A 20,000-nucleotide genomic window follows, 5' to 3' on the forward strand; every position below is an offset into this window, starting at 1 on the left:
TACAGTGTAGAGCACTTTGAGGTGACTTTGATTTGGCGCTGCATGACTTGAACTGAATTCCTCCTTGTGTCTCTCAGTGTCCGTCGACGGCGTGGAGTGGAATGACGTAAAGTTTTTCCAGCTGGCAGCTCAGTGGCCGACACACGTCAAACACTTTCCTGTTGGAATCTTTGGATACAACAAACCCTGACCTTGCTCGCTCTCATCGTTGTCCGGATCACATGACCTCCCTGCGGACGCATCGTGTTGAGCTGCTGGTCATGATGGGCAGTAAACCTGTAACCCCTCCTCGTCCTCTCAGTGTCAGCAGAGCAGCAGAAACCTTGTTTGCCTTTTTCTCTCACATCATGTTGGAGTAGAAATACTTGTACCTCATCAGAAAGGTTTTTATGTGATGGATGTGTCTGACACGGAGTAAGTAATGCGCACATGTTTGTCCTGTATTAATATTAATGTTAATAATAGCATCTTTTATATATGGCTCAGATGAGTTGGTTAATTGGATTTTTAAGGAGTAGTCTTTCAGTGGAACTCATTAAAATTGGCCAGAGCCTCTGTTTGAAGTGACTCTGAACATTTCTGTAACAAAAACACAGAGAAAAAGATCCCAGAGGGGACATAGGGTCCACAAAGAGACAAAAACAGCAGAGACAGCTACAAACATGCAAAACCAACGGTGTGGTGTGACTGTTTTAACCCTGTGAGGTCTGTCATCAAAGGTGCGAACAGCCAGGAACCCTTAGAGAAAGCTTTGTTGGAAAAGCTTGAATAGTTTTATATTCATGTCAGTTACAGTTACATAAACTTTATTTTGTGTCTTCAGAGAACTTTTTAACAAACAAAACCAAAAGTTTCACATTCTGATTCCTCAGAGAGCTAATGGTCATATAGAACCAACAGTCCTCAAAGCTCAGCCTTTAACCTTGTGTCATCGGTGTTTGTGTTTTTTTCCGATGTTTGTGTCAGCAGTTTGTCATACAGTAGAGCTTTAACCCTTCACAGGGACGTTGGTTTTGTAAAATATCAATAAACACACCTGAAATTGTTGCTTTTCTCTTACCTAGCTCCCTAACTGTGAGCTATCGATGCACCTGTCAGGTTTACATCGCAGCCCTCGTTTAGTATAATACATGTATAATATTGTAGTATCATTTATAATATTCTGCTCTTTGTTGACATGAAATTGATGCCTTGGATTTGAGCAGACATTTCTGTGATCCAGTCAAAGAGGAGAACGATTTACTGACACTCTACTTTAATACTTGAAACAAAGACACTGCATTATGAAGACACAACTAATGTTTACATCACCCAAGCAGCCAATCACATGACAGAATTTTGTCTTTGCTAACAGATTTCTGTCATCGGTGTAGGAACTCACACTCAAGCATACATCGTTATTTCCTCAGTGTTTGACTCCACTGAAGCAGCAGCTCAGGTCCAACTCAAGCCAGCTGCTGTTCACAGCATCTCTGATTAAACTCTCCCTTTATTCAAACTCAGTGCAGATATTAATGTAGGTGCAACACTACCCTCCGAGTCACCTAAAACACTAAAAGTCACTCCGGTTCTCCTTAATCGCCACGGCTACTCGTGATGTGGTTTAAAGTCCATGCACGTCAAAATTAAATAGTTTACATTAGACATCGCTGAAAGGTTCGGATGGATTTTTTACATGGTTGGGAGGTATGTGAGAATGAAAGTAGTCACCATTGCTCAGCAGCCAGAGAACAGTTCAATATGGACACCAGAGTCAGTCAGTTTCAGTTCTCAGGGTTCCACTAGAACCTTCAGGGATCCTTCACAGCAGAAGAGAGTCCATCGGGTACTGTCGGAGCCTTTAGAAAGCCATCAAAGAGGTTTTGAGCCTCTCACTGAGGGTTTGCAAATATGTGACCCCAACCATGTGACGCTTACTTGTCTGCCATTTTGGATCATGGTGACACTGTAGAATCAGGTGAATAGTACTCAGGTCACACAGGCCTAGAGAGCGGCTGCAACCATCTGTTTGTGAGGGAAACTGCAGTATTAAACCACTGGTTGTAAGTTGTTGCTGGAGGCTGATGGCAGTTGTCGTGGTCTTATTACTTTAAAGGCAAACTTTCTGAACTTCCAGTGGGTGTTGCTGGGAATTTGCAAGGATTTGAAGACAAATGTGAAAAACTACATTTCCCCATGGCAACCTGGTAGCAACCAAAGCAATCACTCTGAGTTTTCTGGTGCAAACCTTTTTTTGCATCTAATTTCACCCAGTGAGAGGCAGAAATCACCAGCAACCACTGCAAATCAGTCAGGAAATAGACATTTTCCCACAGCAACCAGTGGTTGTATCACGTCTGATGTGGCAGACAGCTCTCGAGCAATGTGCACATGGCGTCACATGAGAAACTTCTGTACCTTTAGTAGAACCTTAAAGAACTCCGATATTCAGAGATAGGTGAAAAAAGAACAAACAAAACTTTTTAGAAACCTGTTGAAATGTTCATCAATCTAAACTTTCAGACAAGTAACAAATTATAGAAACTGCTAAGTCACTAGATTTTATTCAAACCCTTAAAAAAGCCACCCAGTATGATTGTAACCCCAACCCATTCAAGATGTTTTTTAAAATGTATTTTATTTTGTTTTATGTGCCTGTTCATGATCATGATCGTGAAGAATGTGAACTGAACTACAGCGAATCCATTCAGGTCAATCCCTCTTATAACCTTTAGATATGCAGCAAATGTTTGACAATAGCCCACTGGTATATGCAGCAACCTAGAATCCAACACAAAAGTCCTGAAGAGGGTCTGGAGTGGCACTGTTAGAAGCCCTTTACATGGCAGTAGGCTTCCAGGGAGGAGAAGACGATGTACATTAACCACAGGCTGAAGAACAAGCAAGTGGTGAGGATCTTTGGGATACGGGGTCCACCTAGCTCCCCACCAATCTCCGGTCGGCGGCGGTAGATGAGCACAGCGATGCAGATAAATGCGAAGATGGTGAAGAGTGTGACGGAGAAGGCCAGTGTGCCAGGGCTGACCTTGAACTCCTGACCTTGGGTGTAGTGGTAGACAGCAGCGATTGACCAGGCCACGCCAATACCTAGGAAGACATTGACGGCGTTGCTCCCCGTCACATTTCCAATGGAGGCATCGGCATATTGGTCCTGAATGGCTGCCACCTTACTGGCAAAGGTGTCTGATGATGAGAAAGTGGAGAGAAGATATGTTTGAGGAGATAAAAAGGGCTTGATGCATGCTCAATCATCCAGTTAAAGAAATTCCCCAAAATTAATTCTGTTCATCTGGCTGTACAGAAGATACATAAAGGGCTATGCCTTTAAGACCAATTGTCTGTATGATCAACTCAGTCACCTATAACATCTCTAAGTTTCTGGCTTTGACCTTCAACCCTGCAGCTCTGAACACCACATCCAGAACACTTTGGATTTTGTTGAGAAGTTGAGAGATGTCATCATGGAGGCAGATGAAACCATGGTCTCGTACGACGTTACACCTCTCTTCACTTGCATCCCAGTCACGGATGCGTTGGAGGTAGTTCGTAAGAGATTACAGGATGACCCCAACCTCAGCAGCAGGACCGCTCTCAGCATCGACAGTGTGTGTTTGAACTGTGTCTTCATTCCACCTACTTCACATACAAGGGTCAGTTCTACAGGCAGAAACATGGGTGTGCCATGGGCTCCCAGTTTCACCCATCGTGGCCAATTTGTACATGGAGGAAGTGGAAAAGAGGGCTTTGCTATCCTACCCTGGAACACCACCAATCCATTGGATGTGGATGACACCTGGGTGAAAATCAAATCTCAGGACGTACCACAATTCACGGATCACATTAACTCGGTGGACCGACACATCAGATTCACCAGGGAGGATATGAACAGTGGCAGGTTAGCCTTCTTAGACTGTGAGATTTCCATCAGTAATGGAGGACATCTAAAAGCTGACGTGTACCGTAAACCTACACATACGGATCAGTATTTAAGGTTTGACTCTCATCATCCACTGGAGCACAAACTGGGTGTCATCAGGACGCTACAACACAGAGCGATCACCATCCCCACTGACACAGCAGCCAGGGAGGCAGAAGAACATCAAGAAGGCCCTGAGTAAGTGTGGTTATCCCAGCTGGACTTTTGTCAAAGCTGGGAAGGCGCCTAAAGAAAGCTCCAGCCGATCCAGGAGAGAAGGACAACCGCTGCCCAAGCGAAAACCTGTAGTGATCCCGTACGTGTCAGGAGTATCGGAGCAGCTGAGACGCATTTTTTCTAAACACCGGGTCTCTGTGGCTTTTAAACCCCAAAACACGCTGCGCCAAAAACTGGTCCACCCCAAGGATCGGGTCCCCTGACACAAACAGAGTAACATAGTGTACGCTGTTAAGTGCAGGAGGATTGCCAGGATTTATACGTCGGGGAAACCAAACAACCTCTGGCTACAACACAGAAGAGCCACCTCGTCAGGCCAGGACTCTGCAGACTATCTACACCTACAGGCCAGTGGACACTCTTTCAATGATGAGGATATAACATCCTGGACAGGGAGGAACGCTGGTTTGAGGGCGGAGTCAAGGAGGCCATTTACGTGAAAAGGGAAAGACCATCTCTGAATAAAGGAGGGGCCTAAGGGTACATCCGTCACCATCTTACATGCTGTGATTGCAGCCATTCCCCAACTCTCTGTGAATGGGACTCATGGCCATTGGTCAGTGGTTGTTGATCAGTGGTCATGAGAATTTGCATAATTAAGATTAAGGAGCTGACCTCCCAGCCCATTGTTCCTCAGTGGGCTGGTTTCAGTCATTATGCAAATGTACTGTTTATAAGATTGGAAACCTGAGACTGAAGAAGTCACCTGGATGATGATGAAACGTTTCTCCCACTGAAAACGTCCAGATGAACAGAATCAGAACCTTTGGGGTTTTCATACAGATAGTTCTGATTTAATGTGCTGTTGTTTGTTTGCTGTAATGTTTTTATTAGGATTTGCCTTGGACAAAATCTGAAGGACTGAAAGTCCTAGTAAAGAAAACGAGATGTTTGTGTTAGACCTGGTACAGAAGTGCCCAAAGCGACGAACACCACAGCGGTGACTGAGTCTTTGAGGCCCACGGTGCAGCCGAAATGCGACGCCAGGTCTCCGATCACTGCCGTCAACATGCCTATGACAGTGATGGAGACAACAAAACAGGCCCAACCATTCCAGTAGTCTGTAGGAGGAACGAAGGCGAACAGAAGCTTCCAAAAAATGGTGAGGAAGTGCATGACGTAGTCAAAACAAGAGGGCAGCTTCTCCTCTCCACATTCATCATCATCGCCTGAGGAGAGCAGAGCCAGGAATCAGTTTTAAAGCTTGGCTTGGGTACAGACTGGTAGCCCTTAATCAGGGCTTATATTAATGTTGGTTTTCATACCTGAAGAAGGACAGTTAGAGTTAGTTCATACCTGAGCTGACCGTGATGGCCTCCACAAACTGCTCCCTCCAGCTGTTGGTCCCAATCAGCAGAGCCAGGTTGGTCTTCTTAATGAGTTTATCTACTGTACTCTGAAACACATCCAGGAAACATCTAATGTCAGCTTCACTGCCCTGCTGACCATTTTGAAAATCAGCCACCTCACTTTAGCTTTTTCTATCTGATGCTGAATTCTCAGCGTTCATTTCAAACGATGACAGCATCTGAAGTTCAGTCTGAAACTGTCACACTGCCTGATGTGTAGAAGATAGCTGATGAAAGCCTACTTCAGATGTTCTCTCACTGTCGGAAATTCTTCAGTTTCTGTGAGCATGATGCAAGGGAAGAGCGGACAGGAAGCAGGACCAAGAACCCATCATGATCATTTCAGGCTCAGTCCGACTTGTGCCTTTCTATTACAGACTCTTTCAGGCTAAGGACTGTTTATAGACCAGTCTGAATGTGGTGAACATCTGCATCTGACATAAAACTCCAGCTCTGAATGTTTCTCCACTGTTCAGCGGTCAAGGCAGCATATTCTGCCTTTAAGGGCCTAAAGACGCTTCAAGCAGATATCAAGAAGAAGTCTTCGTTTTGCTGACTCACCACTAGCTAGAATGTTGCAGGTGAACAGTGTCAGATCAGGGTGCAGAACCTTAAGCTTAAAAAGTATAGCTTCACAAACCAGATGCCATTAGGTTTCAAAGAAAATCTCTTATATGCATTTGACCATTTAGCCATTTATGTAGGACATACTGATGAAAAATCCCACATAAAAGGCTAGAAATGCCAGATGCTCCAGCTATTCACGTTCCTCCTGGTTTAATGATGCAACTAAATGTCCGTTCAGTAACTCTGAAGGTAAAGCCATCAGCTCGACTTCAAAGGGAACAAAGTCAACATACTAGTCTTTCAGGTCACAGTCCGACATGCTATGTGGTAGGAGTGATGTATAAAATGTAAAGACAGTGTAGGGATTGGACTTCCTTGATGTTGGCAGGTGGATTTCTGAACTATCCGTTAATCTATGAGAGAGTTTTGGAGTGTCCTTTAGATCCGACTCGTCAGGCTAGTTCAGACTAAAGGACCTTTTTCTAATCACTGTTAGAGGAAGTCTCCTTTTTTATGTGTGCCCACATTGCAGGAACTATGTGGGAAAGTCCTTAGAATTCAGTTTTTGGGGTCATGGTACTCTCTTTCAATTAGTTATGTTAAAAACAGTTAGCGCTGAACATTTGAGGATTTTGTTGTTTTGTTAGTGGTACAAACAAAAAAGTCCTGGTTGATCCTATCGAACGCCAGATCCATCACCCACAAACTTGACAAATTGGAGCTACAGATAGCCAACACAAGCTTTGCACGTAACTGCAGCATTATTCTTATTACGGAGACGTGGCTTCACCCGCTGATTCCCGACGCTGCAGTCGAGTTAGCAGGCCGCACGCTACACCGGCATGACAGAAACAGCAACTCAGGTAAAAGCAGAGGAGGGGGGCTATGTGTTTACGTGCATAACGAGTGGTGTTGTAACAGCAGGATCATTCACACACACTGTTCTCCTGATTTGGAGGTTCTGGCAGTCTCGTGCAGACCTTTTTACATCCCGAGGGAGTTTACAGTAGTTATTGTGATAGCTGTTTATATACCGCCGGATGCTAACGTTAGCACGGCTCTCAGCCTCTTGCTCAACACCATAAACAAACAACAGCTTGCCCACCCCGATGGGGTTTTTATTGTCGCCGGCGACTTTAACAAAGCGTGCCTAAAGACTGTGCTTCCTAAATTTGTCCAGTTCGTGGACTTTGCTACGAGAGGAGAACACACTTTGGACCATGTCTATTCAAACATCAGGCATGCTTTCAGAGCGACACCCCTCCCCCACCTGGCTGGATCTGACCACCCCTGCATGTCCCTCACCCCCACCTACACCCCCCTGCTGAGAAAAACAAAGCCCCAGACAAAGACAATAAAAACCTGGCCTGAAGGAGCCCTTTCTCAACTGCAGGACTGCTTCTCAACAACTGTATGGGATTTATTCTCCAGCCACAACCTCCAGGAGTACACGGACACTGTACTCTCGTACATCAGGAACTGTGTTGACAATGTCACCGTCAACAAAAGGGTCAGGGTGTTTCCAAATCAAAAACCCTGGATGAATAGCGAAGTGCAATCCCTCCTAAAAAGCCACAACACTGCCTTCAAGTCAGGGGACAGGGCTGCGTATAGGGCAGCCAGGGCAGACCTGAGTAGAGGCATCAGGAAAGCTAAGGCTGCCTATAGGAGGAGGATTGAAGATCACTTTGCTGACAACGACCCCAGAAAAATGTGGCAGGGGATCAATCACATTACCAACTACAGAAGCAATAACCAGGCGACATCTAGGACTGATGCCTCACTGGCTGAGGATCTAAACCGTTTCTTCGCCCGCTTTGAGACGACCAAGCCCTCAGCTGCCACACCACCTCCACCCGCCCCCAGCACTGGCACACTAACACTCAGGGAGCACCAAGTGAGGTGTGTTCTAAGGTCAGTGAATCCCAGGAAGGCGGCAGGTCCTGATGGAATACATGGAAAGGTTCTCAGAGCATGTGCTGACGAACTGACCGGAGTCTTCACTAAAATCTTCAACCTTTCCTTGTCATCAAACACCGTCCCGCCCTGCCTCAAAACCTCCAACATCATCCCCATCACCAAGAAGACAGCTGTGGCCAGCCCAAATGACTACAGGCCTGTTGCACTTACGCCTGTAGTGATGAAGTGCTTTGAGAGACTGGTCTGTCAGCACATCAGGGCCGGTCTGCCTCCCACTCTGGACCCCCACCAATTTGCCTACAGGACAAATCGTTCCACCGAGGACGCTATCACCATAGCGCTCCACACTGCGCTGAGTCACCTGGAGCACCGAGGAAGCTATGTGAGAATGCTCTTTCTGGACTTCAGCTCAGCATTCAATCATATCATCCTGGAGATCCTGGTCCAGAAACTGTCTCACCTGGGACTCTCCACCCCCATCTGCCTCTGGATCAAGGACTTCCTGACAAATAGACCACAGTCTGTCAGACTCGGCCCCCACCGGTCCAGCACCATCACACTCAGCACCGGGTCTCCACAAGGATGTGTTTTGAGTCCCCTCCTGTTTATGCTCTACACATCCGACTGCTCCCCTACCCATCTCTCAAACACCATCATAAAGTTCGCGGATGACACCACAGTGGTTGGACTCATCTCAAGGGGGGATGAGTCGGACTACAGAGATGAGGTCAACAGACTGACTGAGTGGTGTTCAGTTAACAACCTCCAACTGAACACCACGAAAACTAAAGAACTTATCTTGGACTTCAGGAAGGGCAGAGCAGACCCGGCCCCACTTTACATTCACGGGAGCTGTGTGGAGAGGGTACACTCCATGAGGTTTCTGGGCGTGCAGATATCTGATGACCTCTCCTGGACTGCAAATACTACAGCGGTGGTTAAAAAGGCCCAGCAGCGTCTCCACTTTCTGAGAGTGCTCAGGAGGAACAACCTGGAGGAGAGGCTGCTGGTGACATTTTACAGAGCCACCATAGAGAGCATCCTAACGTACGGCATAACAACATGGTATGCAGGGTGCTCAGCTGCGGACAGGAAAGTACTGCAGAGGGTCATCAACACAGCCCAGAAGATCACTGGCTGCTCTCTGCCCAGCCTGGAGGTCACTGCAAACTCTCGGTACCTCAGCAGAGCTGGCAATATCATCAAGGACCACTCTCACCCCAGCAACCAACTGTTTGAACTATTACCGTCAGGCCGACGGTACAGGTCACATAAAACCAGGACAAACAGATTCAGGGATAGCTTCTTTCCCAGAGCTATCACCGTAGTAAATAAGCACAAAAACAATTGAACCTATTCCATACCGTCACTGTCATTATATTATGCTGCTATTCATACTGTCATTATATTAATGCTGCTATCCTGTATATATTGTACATACTATTGTTTGAGTACTTACGATTGTTTTTTTTGTACTTTTTATATTTTACATTTATATTTATTATTGAAACTTGCACCAAGGGAGTGGCACTCCAATTTCGTTGTACTCTGTACAATGACAATAAAGGCTATTCTATTCTATTCTATTCTATTCTATTCTATTCTATCTCTTGGTGCTCTCTGATGCAGAGTGGCCATCAGAGCTCCTCAGAACAGTTTCGTCTGAAAGGGGCTTACATATTTCACACTAACCCAAGAGAAACGTCTCCTACCTTGAACTCATACGACTCCTCGATGATCACCTCCAGTTTGACGTGTTCGCCCAGCATTGGCCTGCCCATCTCTGCAATCCTCCGCTCTTCTTCTTCTTTCTTTGTCAAAGGCTCCTCAGCCCCGTCCTCTGAATCAGAGAGGAAACATTAGTACACTCAACAAAAATATAAACGCAACACCTTTGTTACTGCTCCCATTCCCCATGGGATGGACGTAGAGACCTAAAATTCATTCCAGATACACAATATAACCATCCCTCCCAAACAGTGGTCACAAATCAGTCCAAATGTGTGGTAGTGGGCACATCTGCTATATTGAGATAATCCATCCCACCTCACAGGTGTGCCACATCAGGATGCTGATCTGACATCATGAGTAGTGCACAGGTGTACCTCAGACTGCCCACAACAAAAGGCCACCCTGGAATGTGCAGTTTTGTCTCACAGTAAAATGCCACAGATGCCACAAGCAATGAGGGAGCGTGCAATTGGCATGCTGACAGCAGGAATGTCAACCAGATCTGTCGCCCGTGCATTGAATGTTCATTTCTCAACCATAAGCCGTCTCCACAGGCGTTTCAGAGAATATGGCAGCACATCCAACCGGCCTCACAACCGCAGACCTCGTGTAACCACACCAGCCCAGGACCTCCACATCCAGCAGGTTCACCTCCAAGATCGTCTGAGACCAGCCACCCAGACAGCTGCTGGAACAATTGGTTTGCACAACCAAACAATTTCTGCACAAACTGTCAGAAACCGTCTCAGGGACGCTCAACTGCATGCCCGTCGTCCTCATCGGGGTCTTGACCTGACTCCAGCTCGTCGCCGTAACAGACTTGTGTGGGCAAATGCTCACATTCGATGGCGTCTGGCACGTTGGAGAGGTGTGCGCTTCACGGATGAATCATGGTTCACATTGTTCAGGGCAGATGGCAGCTGAGAATGTCCCAGTTCTTGCATGGCCAGCATACTCACCGGACATGTCACCCATTGAGCATGTTCGGGATGTGCTTGACCGGCGTATACGACAGCGTGTACCAGTTCCCACGAATATCCAACAACCTCGCACAGCCATTGAAGTGGAGTGGACCAACATTCCACAGGCCACAATTGACAATCTGATAGACTCCATGCGACGATGTGTTGCACTGCATGAGGCAAATGGTGGTCACACCAGATACTGACCGGTTCTGGGTCCCCAGACCCCCAATAGCGCAAAAAACTGCACATTCCAGGGTGGCCTTTTGTTGTGGGCAGTCTGAGGTACACCTGTGCACTACTCATGATGTCAGATCAGCATCCTGATGTGGCACACCTGTGAGGTGGGATGGATTATCTCAATATAGCAGATGTGCCCACTACCACACATTTGGACTGATTTGTGACCACTGTTTGGGAGGGATGGTTATATTGTGTATCTGAAATGAATTTTAGGTCTCTACGTCCATCCCATGGGGAATGGGAGCAGTAACAAAGGTGTTGCGTTTATATTTTTGTTGAGTGTATTAAGATTCATTTACCTTATTATGTGAGAGAGCAGCTATTTATAAATATGCCTATTCTTGATACAGAAGCCAATATCTGTCACTTTATTTCTAATGGGGTTGAGTCGTTTTTTGAGAGAGATGGTTGAATTGCTCTCAGTTCTCACTAAAGATTTCCCAAGAAGACGTCTAAACCCTGACAGTGAAGAAATGTTGGCCAGTCAAAAGCCCACAATCAATAACACGAGTTTTCTCAAAGCTCAGCTCTCATTGATACCTGTGTACATATGAGCGTTGCCTGTCCTGATCAGAGCTACGAAAATAAATGATCATAATGGTTCGTTTGACACTGTGATAAAAGTTAGCACAGTAAAAGATAGATGATGGGCAAACCTGCGATGCTGATGATGTTGGAGGGGACGGGGTGCTCTCGTCCCTGGACCTTCCTGTAGATGTCTCTGCCTGAACAGGTGAACAGAAACTGAAACCAGAACAGGGCTGAATCATCACAGCCTGTATCCAGCACCAAGCTGACGGCTTGTGTGTTTAATGTGCGTCTGTTCAGAGGGACAGAATCTGTAAGTCTGTGAAATGTCAGAGGTGTTTTTGTTTAGTAATAGACTTCAAAAATCGGGATGAAACGTGTGTGTTTGCTGTTCAATCTGGATTTATGTTCCTGTGATGCTTTTCATTAACGAAGGTTAGTTATCATTCAACCAGTGCAGGTTAGTTAAAAGGTTAGCTTGATGTCTCTCTACCTCGGCTCATGTGGGAGATGTGGAGACTTAATTTTACTGGATGGTAACTGTGCGCTCGGTCCACAAACGGCATTTTGCAGCTGTGAGCACGTGAACAGTGACAGGCTTACTTCTTTTGTACACAGTCTATGATCGCACCATGGGGCTAGCATCGTAGCAGTGTTCGCCTAGGCTGGCTGTGCTGAGCAATATAAAGGGTGTGCTTTACCATCAGCACATGCCGGGGGGCGGGGTTACACCCACTCTGCTTACACGAGCAGAACACTGACGCTCACACCTGCAGCTCCTCCTCAGGTGGGCATTCAGGTGGAGGGTTGAGCGTTAGACTAACGGACAGTTACAGAGGTCATGTGACGCTAACAGGAAGCAGCGAGGAGTGAAAACAAATCCTGTCTGCTGACGGCAGTATTATTTGATGTTTTTAAAATATTGATGAGCTGTGCTGCTCTCTGAACTGAAATAATAATAACAGTAATAAAATGACGTCCCTGAGCCTGGTTCTGCCGGAGGTTTCTTCCTGTTAAAGGGAGTTTTTCCTTCCCACTTTCGCCAAAGTGCTGCTCATAGGGGGTCATATGATTGTTGGGTTTTTCTCTGTATCTATGAAGCGCCTTGAGGCGACTTTTGTTGTGATTTGGCGCTATATAAATAAAATTGAATTGAGTCTGAGATTTAATTTAATGCTGTTTAAGACTTTTTTAGTAAACGTTTGTGAGAACCTGCAGAGAGTCTGATTAAATGATCCCTCTTTTATTCTGAAGGTCTTACCTTCAAACATTCACATTAATGATCACACTGACGGTTCAGCATCTCAGAGCGCTGAGGACCTGTTTGTGCGTATCTGAGCATGCTCAGTTTGGTTAGAAATAACCTTCCTTGTCTCACAATTTTAAGGCTTCCGGAAACCTCCAGATGTTTCCTAGTCAGGAAAGAGTCTTCTCTTCACTGATTGGCTCAAAACAGGTGATTTTTTGGCACAATAACAGGCTCTAAAGCTCACGTGTTGTCTGTACACTGTAGAAATGGTGACATCAGCATCGGCCGCCTGATTGGTTTTTGTGTGACCATATTTAGATAAGAGGGCGGAGTCATAAGGTTAGTTGATGGCAGCGAGGTTTTTGGGTTGTTACAGTAACTAGAAGTAACTACAGTAGTTAGAAATTCGAAGGCCAGGTTTTGCTGTGAGCGAGTCTGAGACAGTTTCTGCTCAGATTTCATGTTGGACACTCTGAAGGTTCCTCGGGGAAGCGTTTGATCAAAGGTTAATGGATCTTAGAGAAATTTCTGCCAATCACAAGCTGTGAGGAGCACACGTGTTGTCAAAGTGGTGAGGTGCAAAGCCGCCGTTTCCTGCAGGTTTCCCATCATCTCCCAGGTTTAAGTCCTTCTTTAAACGTCTGTCATCGCTGCCTTGGAGAAGCAGCTGATGGTTCAGACTGACACAGAGACGGAGCCTGAAGTTGTCGGGAGCTCACGTCACAGAATTTCAAGCTTGGCGATTGGATGGTGAAATGAACTCTGGGAGTTTGAGGCGGATGAGTGTAAATGACCCCAGAGAGGATCGCTGTTTGAGGGAAAGCTGAATGGGATCGTTCCTGCAGGAACCACGGAGGTCACGCCTTCACAGAACTGAATGAATGTCTTTCCAGATGTTTTCATCTGTATTGTGTCTCAGCTAGGACACAATACCAAAGACAGGCTCTCATTTAGCAAACAGCCATTGCCCTCTCATCCCACTGTGTCTGACGCTGCCTGTGTCTAATCCTTATGTGAAAGATAAGTCCTGACATCGGGTTTCTCCTGTTATCCCTCACTCATTAGCTTCAGGAACTAAAAACCTGCATGGTTAGGTTCAGGGAAAGCTTGTGATTGGACCAAAACATCACTTTGCATCAGGAAACTGCTCGTTCTGCACTGAGAGCATGTCTCACGAAGTCTGGAAACAGCCGGCCTGACAGTCACACCTGCTCTTCCAGCTGCTTTGGGATGATGATTTTTTAAATACTCGCTGATGTGTTTGACTTAAAATGTTATTTACTATAATTTCTCTTCTATTTCCACCAACTTCATTAAAGTTGAGACGCTCTGTGGCTCGGCGAAATAACAGGAATGATGGTGTTGCAGCGTGCCGATGGACGCCATGTTTAAATTACCCTGAGCTTCTTCCCCTGCGTGATGCCCTGAAAGAAAACATAACAAGAGGTGCGCTGGTGCTGTTTCATCTGTGATCACGATGACGCACAGAACGGGTCAGGGCATTTCAAATGCTGAGCATAGCCTGTACGTAAAAGATGGACTCCAATTCTGAAGCCACTTTTCAGTTATTTATTTGTAAAAAATGTCTGGAGTCATGTATGATTTTCGTTCCACTTCTCACGTGTGCACCACTTTGTGTTGGTCTTTCACCTGGAATTCCAATAACATTGATTCATGTTTGTGGCTGTAATGTGACAAAATGTGGAAAAGTTCAAGGGGGCCGAATACTTTTGCAAGCCGCTGTAGCTAGGTCCACTCTGTGGCGGCGTTCAGGACGCATGCAGTCACATGACCAGCTCTACGCGGGATATGCCAATCACCCGTCGCACGTTGGTGACCACAGTGAAACACAAACGCTTCTCGGGCCTGGTGGAGCAGCGGGAACGGGCTTTGGTCTGTTTGTAAATCTGAGATTCGGGGCTTCGTCTCAGGCGCCCGACGTTTAAAGGTGATGAATGAGAGTCACGTGAAGAGCTTACAAGACGCCGCTACCATCGTACACGTTGCTTTAAGTGTTGACACACTTTGAAAGCCAACATTTACACCACTGACAGGTGTCTTACCATACAGCTGTTTGTCTATCAAAAAGTCACAAAAAGCACAAATTAACACACACATACAGTGAATGCTCACATGTCAGATATCGTCTCACTGCTGGCTTTCACCTACCTGTCTTAACGAATCCACCTGAAAGGACAGCAAGTACGAAACAGGAAGTCAGAGTTAGTCATTTGGTTTTGTGGCAATTCTTAGAAATCATGAAAGCGACACACATAAACGGTTTGCAGACAGGAAGGGGACAAAGAAAGCGGCTTACCGACTTCCTGAAGCAACACAGCTGAAGAGAAGAAAGAGACGAGAGAGACATGAAGCAGAAGTGACATCAGAAGGTCTCTGTTTGACACACCTGTCCTCAATCTGGACTTCATGCTGCTGAACGAACGCGTGACAAACGTGACGCCAACGACGGTTCGAGCGGTGGTCAGCTGTTAGTTTACTGTTACATCTAACACAAATTTAAAGTGTGCGATTAACACGGACACGTGCAGGTTTCATATGAGAGTCCAGGCTGAATGGACCTGACCCGTCCTCCCCAACCTGCCAGCATCACAGCTTGACCGGACACATCCGCATCTGTCCACACCTGGACCAACAAGGAAGCGAGAATCTCTCTCCTAGCCTCTCCGGGACTAAGATAAGACGAACTAGCATGTTCTAGTGAGGCGAACTGGGCGAAGACACAAACTCCACAAAAACCACCTGAAAACCCAGTGAAACACCCAGGCTGCCTCAGTACACTCAGGGAAATGAAAGTGGGCGGTTGTTACGTTTAAAAGATTCAAACTGGTAATCTGAACAAAATAACTTCCTGTTTCTGTGGTGACCATAATTCCAAAGATTTGAGACCACGGGAAAATCACTGGAGTTATAAGAGGCAGACGACCACACAGACGACGTGTATGCTATCGCTCTTTATTGTGGTTTAACCTGTCAGAGACAAAAACGTGCAGAAAGTTGTGTATCGAGCCTTGTGATCAGAACCTTCCTGCTGCTTTTAAGCCTGGATTGACAGCTCAGTGGCACAGCGGTTACCACTGTTGCCTCACAGCAAGAAGGTCCTGTGGTCAAATCCACAATCTGGCCGAGTTTGCAGTGGGTACTCTGACTTCCTCCCACAACTGAAAAGTTAGGTTAGTTGGTGTTTCTAAATTACCTGTGAGTGCAAATGGTTGTCTGTCTCTCTGTGTTAGCCCTGCGACAGAATGGTGACCTATCCAGGGTTTGCCCCGCCTCTCGCCCTATCACGTCCGGATAGGCCCCGGTAACCATGGTAAAAGTGTTTTTACGTTAAGTGGCCCTCGAGGCCTGGAGTTGGACACCCCTGGTCTAGAATTTGTTGAACACTCTAAAAAATTAAGTCTTTAAATGAACTTAATGAAAAGGATTTCCACATTAATAAATGGCTTTCTGTCAGCATTAGGCATTTTTTTCAGACTAACATCATTTTCATGGGTTGGATCAACTTAAATAAATTAAGTTAGACTCAACTGCAGTAAATAAGTTGATCCAACTCCATTAAGTTATAATAACAGCATTGCATAATGCTAAAATAAAGCAATTTAATCACATGAAAATTCTTTCCATTATTTGTTCATGTTATTCAATTTAGTCCAAAGGAGTTTATTTATTTAGCAGAACCAGGCTCAGGGAGGGGCGGGGCCATCCAAGAGCTGTTAAACGCCACAGGTGACCTGGTTACACGTGCCTTCACATCACAAACCCGACGAGAAGAAAAAGCGACACCGGGTGTTCGCCATAAACGTCTGAGTGAACGGCAACAATACTGTGTGAAGATTTCTATGAACCCGGAGAAAAGAATCAACGCCTTGATTTTGTTGTCGCCTTATATATCGATAAAGTTGACTCAAACTGTCCTAGCACCTCTCAGCACTGATAATTCAGTCTGGACCAATAGGACGCCAGCTGAGGGCAAAGGAGTGACAGCAGCAAAGACAAACTCCACAAAGACAGGCAAAGGAGGACAGGTCAGAGGTCGTCAGAGGTTAAGGTGCCCGTCCACACCTGTCCATCTCCTCCTGTTCCAGTACGGCTCCTGCAGCTCTACGTAGAAGCTGGCATTCTTATCATACTCCTCGTGATCGATTATTTTAATGGCTATGATCTTCCTGTGGGGGGAGGGGGGTCAGAGGTCAAGGGTCATGCATTAGTTCACACAAACACAGACACCTTGTCTGCCTGCTGGGATGCAAAAACATGATTAGCTCAGATTATTAAAGGATGAGCTCAACTCAAACTTCCCCGCACTCGTTATGACATTAAACACCACATCAACAGGGCTGACTGAGGTCAAAGGTTATCAGTGATATAGAAGGGGTCAGGGTACAGGAAGGCGACACCCCCCCCACCTTTCCTCTCACTCATCTCCAGCAGCCGAGGCTCTCCGATCTCCAGGAAGAAGTTCTTGTTCTTCTCGTACTCTTCGTCATCGATTATATTTATCCGAATGGTTTTGCTGAAACAGAGAAAAGCCGGAAAGAGAGTTTGCAGAAGGAGAAGCGTGCAGAAGCCCGAGACACCGCAAAAGGAGAAACACGGCGGGCAGAGGGAGACGCCGCCGACATTTACACACACACACCGCGTGACCTCGTGTTTCTGTTCGCTGGCACCGCTTCGTACGAACGTTATGTGCACAGCTCTCTGAGCTCCAACCCTAAACCAGGCCAGTACTATGCTTAATATTTATGACTCCAGGAAATCAAATCTGAGTTGTTCAGGTGAGGCAGCAGAGTTAGGAGTGTGAGGACGCACAGAAGAGAGTCAGTCATTTCTGAATTTCATGTGAAACAGAGAAGACAAGAGGACGGCGAGGAGATCTCATGATGACACAGTTTGTTTGTTCGGTGTTGGAGGCGGAGCTGGAGGCTACAGCAGGCCGTGTGTGTGTGTGAATGGAAACTGCATCCACTCCCATGTTTATTTAATGTGAGCAGATTGATGCTTTGGGGCTTTCTCAGTGATCCAAGGACACGGTTTGTTTGGTGTCACAGTTTCAGGACACTTTCAGCTTTGTGGATGTTTGAGTTTCAGTTTTATTCATCCAAAGAATCTGTAAATAAAATAAAAGCAATCAAAGAACTCACAGACAAAAGAGCTGATTTAAAACCAGTAAAGTGTAAATCATCATCAAAGTTATCTGCAAAGACAGAAGGTTGTTTGGGATCAGCGAGGATGACTTAGATCTCACTCATTATTATTTAACTTTTAAGTCATCTTTAAAGAACCTGATAATGCAGATTACAGTTACTGCTGCTCATTTTAATACTCGTCTGTTTGTTTCCACCTCGAGTATATTTAGTGCTGGTTACAGATCGACCATGTTACCATGGAAGGAGTGCCCAGGTGATTCTCAGGTGGAGGTAAATCTCACAGCACCAGAGGAGCACCTTCTGTTCCCTATAGCAGGAACACAAGACTCTAAAAAGTCCCATCAGAAGGAAACAGCTGGAAGGACAGCTGGACAGGAAAGGACGGGACAAACATGGACACTAACTGAACCCGCCCGGCCGAGACTCTCTGCCGTAAAGCTACAACCACACTCACAGCTTTGCCGTAAACCAAAGAACGCGCAGAGACTCGGACGTCCACGGCGCGTCCTCAGATATTAACTGTGTAAATGTGAGGTCTCTGTGTAAACAGGACTGAAAACAGAAGCTCATAAACTCATTTTATCAAACACAGAAACACGTCACACGTTAAAGCTGACAAAATGAGCTGTTCTGAGATCAGTTTTAAAGCAGGACAGCAAATCTAAACTGCGGGTTTAGCATCGTCTTGCTCCATCATGAGGTGCACAGGCACTGACACGCCCCCATCAGAGCTGCAGGCTGATGTTTGGTTGGGTCTGACCTCAGATCAGTTTTGAAGGAGCTTTGGAGCTGTAACTTGTATGTATGGAAGACACGCTGAGCTGCTCACAGACGCTGACTTCGCAGGTCGGCGACCCTCTGCCTCTCTAAGACGGCGGTTTGATGCTGTGATCGCGCGTCCTCTTCCTTCACCTGTTTCTCTTTTTGCAGAATTTTTTTAAAGTTGTTGCCATGAAATTCAAAATGACCTCATATTTTTCTAACAATGGAAAATGTTGTCAGTTTAAAGCTTTGATTCGTTGTCTGTGTTTTATTGTAAATAAAATAAGCATCCTGAGTTTTGTGCATCTGGGTTGTAAAATCTTGAAAGCTGCTTCGTTGCAGTGACAGAGCGTGAATGCACCGAGGAGCTACAAATGGAAACGCTCTCCGAGCTGCAGAGGTCTGTGTGATTTACTGCCTCTATAAAAATCAGAGATTACATATAAACTCTACGTAAGTCAGCTTTTTATCACTGCAGAGGGTTTCTGTGGAGGAAGGAGAAACGAGATAAAAAGTACACCGAGTCTGCAGACGTGGCCGCCGGCCAGCAGCGACCTCCCCCGTCGTCGGCCGTGACAGGAACAAGCTGCAGTGATGTGTCTGCTTTATGGGCTGATGCTGCGACGAAGAGCAGGGACGAGGTGCTGCTGCCTGAACGCGGGCTGGCCTAATAAGGAAGAGAGCAGCGTGGTGTTTATCTGCTCCGCACAGCAGACAGAAGACATCTGACACACTGAAAATCCCCCACACCTCCAGCCGCCTGAGAAAAGATGGAAACACGAGCGAACATCCAGCATCCGTGCAGCAGGCAGCTACAGGCAGCTACAGGCAGCTACAGGCAGCTGCAGGCCGCCCCCTCAGCGAGCCGCTGCCATGCAGGATGCAGGTGTGCACACCTGCAGCAGCTGTTACGTTTCAAATCATCACACTTTCACTGATCCGGCATCCGACCACACACCGCCATGATGTCACAGACTGCTTTGACTGGCAGCGACAGACACCTTACACCAGGGCTGTCAAACATAAGGCCCGGGGGCCACAATCGGGCCCCTGGATGGCTTTGGAAAATGTGAAGGAGGGCATAAATTGTTGGCTGTATTTGAATACATTTCCTGCCACGCTCATTCACGCTGCACCAACGTGACAGAAAACACTGAAAGTTGTGTTGCCGTCTACGACACAAACGTCAGATTTTTATTTATTTCACAAACGTCCTTAATGAGAAAAAAGCTTTTTCTGTGACTTAACTGAAACTTTATGTTTTATAATTACAGGAGAGTCTGGCCAATGACAGAAGGCCTAGTTTCACTGAGCCCACCCAATCAGGAGCAGAGATGGGCAGTAACTGTAATCTGATTACTTTTCAGG

The 20,000-nt window shown here is 46.2% G+C and overlaps 2 protein-coding genes across 8 annotated transcripts in view; one reads left to right on the forward strand and one right to left on the reverse strand.

The window, feature by feature from the left end:
* Positions 1–20,000, forward strand: part of LOC113023455 (phosphofurin acidic cluster sorting protein 2-like) — a 54,553-nt gene that overhangs the window by 20,710 nt on the left and 13,843 nt on the right. For 2 of the 4 annotated variants that reach the window (XM_026169462.2, XM_026169463.2), the window contains exon 24: positions 78–1,047. The exons of the other annotated variants lie outside the window; for them this stretch is intronic. In XM_026169462.2, the coding sequence (XP_026025247.2) occupies positions 78–190 (113 nt within the window). In that variant the 3' untranslated portion in view covers positions 191–1,047. Of the gene's footprint in view, positions 1–77; positions 1,048–20,000 lie in introns of those variants that run through there. 4 annotated transcript variants of the gene reach the window in all.
* slc8a1a (solute carrier family 8 member 1a) overlaps positions 1,239–20,000 on the reverse strand; it is a 29,583-nt gene continuing 10,821 nt past the window's right edge. For 2 of the 4 annotated variants that reach the window (XM_080302276.1, XM_080302275.1), the window contains exons 3-11: positions 17,130–17,236; positions 15,020–15,040; positions 14,872–14,889; positions 14,766–14,780; positions 11,582–11,650; positions 9,702–9,829; positions 5,450–5,549; positions 5,056–5,322; positions 1,239–3,183 (exon numbers count right to left, since the gene is read on the reverse strand). In XM_080302276.1, coding sequence (XP_080158402.1) covers positions 2,807–3,183; positions 5,056–5,322; positions 5,450–5,549; positions 9,702–9,829; positions 11,582–11,650; positions 14,766–14,780; positions 14,872–14,889; positions 15,020–15,040; positions 17,130–17,236 — 1,102 coding nt within the window. In that variant the 3' untranslated portion in view covers positions 1,239–2,806. Of the gene's footprint in view, positions 3,184–5,055; positions 5,323–5,449; positions 5,550–9,701; positions 9,830–11,581; positions 11,651–14,765; positions 14,781–14,871; positions 14,890–15,019; positions 15,041–16,785; positions 16,890–17,129; positions 17,237–20,000 lie in introns of all 4 variants that reach the window. The other 2 variants (XM_026169455.2, XM_026169459.2) reach the window with 2 other exon arrangements.

Source organism: Astatotilapia calliptera, chromosome 6 (genome assembly GCF_964374335.1).
Source record: "Astatotilapia calliptera chromosome 6, fAstCal68.1, whole genome shotgun sequence".
NCBI lineage: Eukaryota > Metazoa > Chordata > Actinopteri > Cichliformes > Cichlidae > Astatotilapia > Astatotilapia calliptera.